This window comes from Strigops habroptila, chromosome 3 (assembly GCF_004027225.2).
Source record: "Strigops habroptila isolate Jane chromosome 3, bStrHab1.2.pri, whole genome shotgun sequence".
Classification (NCBI taxonomy): Eukaryota; Metazoa; Chordata; class Aves; order Psittaciformes; family Psittacidae; genus Strigops; species Strigops habroptila.
The window spans coordinates 68,814,421-68,821,530 of record NC_044279.2 but is presented as its reverse complement, the minus strand read 5'-3'; the positions used below and the strand labels follow the sequence as shown (position 1 = coordinate 68,821,530).

The following is a 7,110-nucleotide window of genomic DNA, read 5'->3' as shown; positions in this document are numbered from 1 at the left end:
AAGGATTTATGGAACATCTCACTCCACACAGCAGCTTGGGCTTCAGTGGAGGGGGATTTGCATGCTAGAGGGGGCAGTATTTTGGTGGGGTTAAAGAGTTTGAATACCCACATTCACAGTGCCTGAAATGGAAGAGAAACTGCACACCTGCAGCTGAAACACACATGGCATACTTGTTAAAGGGGGGAAAGTAGAAAGCTTTTTGTCAAGACTGTGACAAAAGAAGAAAGGCAGAGAAATGGGAAAAGAAGCCACAGCAAATTAAGGACCATCCCTCAGCTTCCTTCAGGGAAAGATTTTCTATAAATTAAAACAAACAAACAAAAAAGTTTCTTAAAAGTCTAGGGCTTTTCATGATGTACAAGAACAATAAAAGCGATAATGCATAGGAATCATACCCCTAGCAAGTGCCTCCAGACATGTTATATAAAACATCTGTAGACCCAGGGGTGAAAAAAAAGCTGCTTTTTAGCTTCTCAATTTCTACAACTTGCAATTCTGTCAGCTGAGAGTACAGAGCCATCTAGGAGGGGACCTTTAAAAATATCAAAGGTATTAGACAGTTAGCCCACTAACTGTCAGCAAACACCCCCCACCGAGGACCAGATTTTCTTTTCCTGATGTTCCTTTCCTACAACTGTAGCTTCTCACAAGCAGCACCCTGATTTGTCAAAAACCAAAGATATCTAGGAATTATTGTCAGGAGAGGGAGGGAAAACAAATATCAGCAGCATTCTTCCTTCATTGTCAGCTCCGTTATGCCAGTTTTGAAGTATGATGGCTATGAGGATGCTTTACCTACACCGTCCTGAAAGGCCGGTACCAGGATGAGTTTTGGTAGCAAAAGTGGCAAGGAGAGGTACTGCCATTCAAGGTAAAAAATTCTAAGTGGGCCACCTCAGCACCACAGGAAAAATCAGGAGCTGCATCTTCAGGCAGCACTGGGGCAACCATCACATCCATAGGAATGAAGAACAGTGATCAAAATCAGCCAAAACTGGGAAAGGGGGCAGTGAGTTTACTAGCAAGCCCCACTGCAAAACAGACACATGTACACATCAAATCCACCAGGAGATGAAACAAACAGAAAATTGCCCATTGCCTCCTGCCCCTTTCCAGCTGGGATATCCAGGGCCACCCCAAGGGTTTCTTCACCTGTGTGTGGGTTGTTCTCACCACAGCCACACACACTAAAGACAACACTTCTTCCCAATATGTTTTTCTCCACAACCGAGAGCTGATAGATTTAACACTTTATTTTCTCTTCTTGCTTAGTGAATGCCAAAACCTCATTCCTGATGTCCATTTGAGCACTCCTCTCACCATCAGCATTTGTGAGGCAAAAAAGAAAGAAAAAAAAAGCAATCTGTCCTATATAGATGTATTTGTTGCCTTTGGAGTATTTTTCATCAGGCAATGTTCAAACACTGTGCTATCTGTGAGCAGATCGTCATGGCTCCTAGTTGATCAAATGAAAATCCCAAACAGCAAGGAGGCTGACAGAATGTTTTCTTAGCTTCTGTCCTTACTGGAAAACAGATTTCTCAGCATTAATTCAGCTTTTTTTTCTTTCTTTCTTTCATTCTTTCGTTCTTTTGTTTTCTGTTTTTTACTGCAGATGTCTTTAATACTCAGAAAAGGTGCCAGTTGGATTGACATATCTTCAGGCTGTTATTCTCTCCCTGGAGAGTGAAGGTAGGGCTGGCCTGTGACAGTACAAGTCACACCCTATGGGCTGCTGACATGACAGATCCTGCTGCAGCAGGGTTGCTGTCAAGGGTTGGTTGGGCCTTTTCAGTTTTAGCCTGTTTCTGGAAATAATTAAGAGGAAGAAAAAGAGCAGGAAAGAAGTGCTAGCTGCAGTTTGTTGTTATTTTGTTGGGTAATTTTTTTCTCATGAGTCACTAGCAGTTTTCTCAATTTCTATGTGAAACGAAAGTGGCCAGAGCAGCACATGGTGTGGACGTGCTGCTGCGATCCTCTGGCCAAGCCCAAGGTGAAGATGTGGCAGCATCGGCAGGGCCACCTGGGGCCTTTAGGGTGGCAGGGCGAAGGTGACAGCCAGGAAAGCCAGAGGAGGTACCCAGGGAGTGCTACTCTTCAAGACCAACATCTAGATCTCGCAGAACTATCACTCAGAAGGAAAGGGAAACCTGGTGAACGTGGTTTGGGACACAAAGGAAAGACATGAGAATTCAAAAGGTGTTCAGAAGAATAAATCAGTTTGTGGGTTTGAAAGATTATCCCACTTTTTGTCTTACTGAGCCAAAACTAGCTTAGGACATGAGAGGTTCCCAGAATCTGAAGGCAGGCTCTGCCACCTCTCTGCCTCCTGGAGGACGTAGACAGTGTTATGAGGAAGTGTTGGCTCTGTGCCTCCCACGAGCTGCCAATGAACACAACATAAACAACATCTCATGCAATACCTTGAATGTTAGATTATTATTTTCCATGTATATTAACTATGCTGTGTGTTTGCATGCCTGTGCATACATGTGTAGGTGCATTATGTCATCTATTTTTACATTGCTTAATTGGCTGTGAATGTGGATGTACCACAGAAATATTTTTTCATTGAGCTGGTACAAGGTGGAAACACACAGGATTGTGTGTTCTGCAAGCTTTTTAAACATAGTATAATGCAAAACAAAGCATCTTGTCCTTTGGGATCAGAAGTGGGGGTGATGCTAGGGAAAAGTGTTAGGAAGCTTCAAACTGAAGGTTTTCCTGTTTTGTTGTCATTGTTGTTTGTTTGTTTGTTTCATGAATGTGGGCCCTAAATTATTTGGTTTTCTGTATAGTATTTTGAATGTCATCGCATTACATGATGAAAAAGTACAATTGTAATCTATATCTTGCGCATCTTAACCTATAGAAATGTCCTTAGCTGTTAGAGGAATTAATAATTTATGAACAAGTGGCAGCTTCAAAGGTCAGAATAAAGGATCTTCATGCCTGCTGGAAAACTGGAGTTAAAAGATTAAATAACAATATAAACCCCATTATTTACCAATTTGAGTACCGCTACTATTAACACCTGTAGCACTTGCTGAAAGAAAGAAGCAGGTCTGTTTCTTTTATGAAACTTTTCTAAAGGAGTAAGATTTAGAAAATGAAGAGATTTCATCATATCTTTGGTTATTATCTGGATTACTTTACATTGTAAAAGAATGAATCATCTAGAAGTAATCATGCAAGTTTTTCCCTTGGCCTATCAAGATAAGTCTAGTGAATGTAGTTTTGAAAGACAAGCAGCACTCAGTTTTGCAAGCCTTATCACTGAGTTATTCTTTCTTACAAGAAGGAAGATGAAAATAGTGATAGTAAATATGACTCAAGGTGAGTGAGGGTTGTAAAATTAGATCCTTGGCTGCATGGAGACACTTAGATATATTAAGATGAAATCACTAGGGGTATAAAATCAATGATTGCATATCAAGACACATTAATCCTGAGTTTAATGTAGCCTTAATTTACTGCAGTTTAATCCCCCTCATTTTCACTTTCCACTAGGAACTTGTACTTCGAAACATGAAAATTGTCAGATTGCCAAAGTGCTTTGCCACTGTGTTCCAATAAGCTTGTCAAATGTAAATTTTAAGTCAGCAAGATTAATTTCCCTGTAATCTTGAAAGCTGATATTTTGAAGTGTGTTTTGGAAGACTCTAATGTGGTAACATGAAATAACAGAATAATTTGGTGTCCTATTTGGTAGGTGGCTTTCACTCCAGAAGACAGTCCCCCAGGACACTGTCTGTGCAGCAAGCTACTTTTTGGAGTAAGAAAATCTGTATGTGTACCATCATAGTGCCTTGAAGCTAGAGTTACTAAGAAGGAGGTAACTAGAATATGCATAACTCAGACAATTGCTGTTTTCAACAATCTGATAAACTTTGTCCTGTCCACACAGTGCTCAATTGTGCTACATTAAATATCAAATATTGAAATAGTAAAATATTTGCCAGGCAGAAAGAATTGGAATTTAAGCTGGTGTGGACTCGCAGATAGTATTTGACTTGATCCTTGCCAGCCCCCCAACCAGACTATTTCAGTATCTGGTTTTGTGTAATCACTGTTTTCCTCTCTGCCTTTTTATTAGCATTATCCCTTGGCTTACAGTCAAAATATTGCTCCCAGCTGCTACAAAAGGCAATGTAGCCAACAGCTTTTCCCCAAAGTAAACATCTTGTCCAGGATATACCCAGGAAGGACTCTGCTTTCACCCTAAGGGGTTAGGCAGAGCTTGATCCATGTGGGCACATCAGTCCATTTATGCTTTTCCTCAATAAATGAGTATGAATCCTTTTTTGACTGGTCAAGAGCATGGCCATCTAATATTGAGTATTCATTCTGTGGAGCTCATCATACCTCTCCGCCTGTACATCCAACTTTAAAAGCATATAACATCAATTTTTCTAGTAAGAACCATGTTTCTATTCTTCAGCTGAGGCCCTTTACTTGGCCACCATGGCAGCTGACTGGATGAGATCTTTGAATTTAGAACTTTTGATATTCAGTTTTTATGGCCTGGACAAGTAAGGTACAAAAAAGAGGAAAAGCTGATGGAAGTAAGAGACAGATCTACGGGTGGATGTTACATGACAAACAAAGTGAACAACATTGTCTCAAAAGCTTTGGTTTACACAGATGCTGAAATAGTCTTGGGACGTAGCAATCTGGAAAAGACTGCCTTTTCTCTTTTGTCTTGAGGGGATGAAGGAATTGATGAACAAAAGCCCTTTAAACTGGGGCAAGCAGCAGACTTTGAATGATACACAGGTTAGGCAACGGTTACACATTGAGCGTAAGCACACTTTCAGAACTGATGCAGTTTTGGAAATGGTAGTGTCATAAACAACATAAAATAACTTTCATCAGCATTTACCTAACATTAAAGTTCTAACATGACAGTGACAAAAAAGCTTTAGACAACTTTGAGCTTTAGAAACCATGATTCATTTCAAATATGTAATGATCTTCCAAACTCCCATGCTTCTTCCACACAGTTATTGTTAAAATTGCTTTTTTTTTCTTTTTTTCCCCCAGATGAAGACATATTAAACAGACACAGGAAAAATAAACTAAAAAAAAAGTAAAAATAAAAGAGAAGAACAAGGATTTTACACAGAATTTCCAAAAATTGCAGACTCTAAAGCCCTTCTGCAGAATACCTGCAGAAAGCAAGGAACTGTGCCTCCAGTCCACATACTTGAATAATTCCTCAAACATCTCTATGTCCTCAAGATTTGTTTTCAATAATTTAAAAAAATGTTTCTAAGTGTAGTTCTCAGGAATGGAGCTGATGCCCCATGTCAGTATTTCCACTAACATCCTGGACTGCACATTCTGTAGAAGAGCATAAAGTGCTATAGCATTTATCTAGTTGGGTTTTTTTAATTTAATTTGGAACTTCTTCACCGTTTCCATTATTATTTTTATTATTATCTTTACCTTGTAGCTCCTATATTCTTGTAATGACACATAAGAAGGTGCTTAAAGGTCTTCTTGAAGGTAGCATTGCAGAGCGCATAACAAGCAGGGTTGATGGTGCTGTTGATATAACAGAGCCAATAACCTATGGTCCATACAGTTCCAGGAATGCAGGATGTGCAGAAGCTGTTGATGAGCACCATCACATTGTATGGGGTCCAGGTGATGATGAAGGCCAGGAGGATAGCCAAAATAGTCCTTGTCACTTTTTTCTCTCTAGAAGGAGGTGGTTTCTTTTTGGCTGGTTGCTTTGTCATCTTGACGATTTTCCGGGCTACACTATTCTGCTTCTCCTCCCCATTGGTGCCTACAATCTCCACAGTAGTGTTGGTGGGGGCACAGCAGTCACCCTTTTGGGACTTGGTGATTATTCTGATGCATGTCAGCTTGGAGTTCCCCACTTTGAGGTGGTCTTGGGAGGCAGAAGCCTGGCTGGAATCTTTGGCAACTTCGTCCTCTTTCATGTTGGAAGCGACCACGCTGACAGAGGTGGAGTCATTGGAGCTCTCCTTCTCCTCCCCTTGAACACAATTCTCCATCACAGTCTCTCCAGTGGTTTTTCCATTCTGAATTTTGCTGTGCTCCAACCCATCACCACTGGCTGGGATGTTGTTGTTGTTTGGTTTCACTATTTTACTTTGGACAAGGCTGGGGGAAACTGTATCTTGGTTTTGGGCAGCTTCCTTTTTCCCTTTCTTTATCCGACTCTTACTGGCTCGAGAGATTTGCCAGTAAAGGACAGTCATGATGATAACGGGCAAATAGAAGGCTGCAATGGCAGTGCCAAAAGTGACGGCAGCATTGGAAAAAAACTGGATGTAGCAATCCCCATCTGGGACAGTCCTTCCTCCCACAATGAACTGCCAGAAGAGAATTGCAGGGGCCCACAGGATGAAGGACAGCACCCACGCAGCTGCGATCATCATGCCTGCCATCTTAGTGGTCCGCTTCACAGGATACGTCAGAGGCTTGGTGACACAAAAATATCTGTCAAAGCTGATAATGAGGAGGTTCATTACAGAGGCGTTGCTGACCACATAGTCAAGAGCCAGCCAGAGGTCACACACGACGGGCCCCAAAGGCCAGTACCCTATCACAGTGTAAAGGGTGTATAGGTTCATTGAAAAGATGCCGATGATCAAGTCAGCGCAGGCCAAGCTGAACAGGAAATAGTTGTTGACAGTCTGTAGATGCCTGTTGACTTTGATTGACACCATGACCAGGATGTTCCCAATTATGGTGACTAGGCTGAGAGACCCTGCTACCAGGACAATAAAGACCACCTCAACAGTTTTATAGGGGCTCTCCAAAGCCATCACATTTTCATTGGAAGAATTTATGTACGTGGAGTTATTCATTTCTGTTCTGCTAACAAGTTACCCAGTTATCACTTAAGCCTGCAGAGGAAAGAAAACAAAACAGATACAATCATGGAATTAGTCCCTCTGCCTTTAAGAAATGGATCCCTGAGAAACTACCTGGAAAGAATTTAGAGGTAGAAGGTGTGTTCAGAAGGACCAGTCAATTTTGGCTAGTGAAAGCAGCTTACAAAATATAATGTCCCTTTAGGAACAACATACCAAGAGGGTACCTCTAAATATGTGACAAAGACACAACATT

The 7,110-nt window shown here is 41.2% G+C and overlaps 1 protein-coding gene across 15 annotated transcripts in view; it reads right to left on the bottom strand.

Annotated features, from left to right (window-relative positions):
• Positions 1 to 1,573: 1,573 nt before the first annotated feature.
• Positions 1,574 to 7,110, bottom strand: part of CHRM2 (cholinergic receptor muscarinic 2) — a 95,466-nt gene continuing 89,929 nt past the window's right edge. For all 15 annotated transcript variants that reach the window (XM_030479721.1, XM_030479719.1, XM_030479729.1 and 12 more), the window contains one exon: positions 1,574 to 6,887. In XM_030479721.1, the coding sequence (XP_030335581.1) occupies positions 5,448 to 6,848 (1,401 nt within the window). In that variant the 5' untranslated portion in view covers positions 6,849 to 6,887 and the 3' untranslated portion in view covers positions 1,574 to 5,447. The remainder of the gene's footprint in view (positions 6,888 to 7,110) is intronic.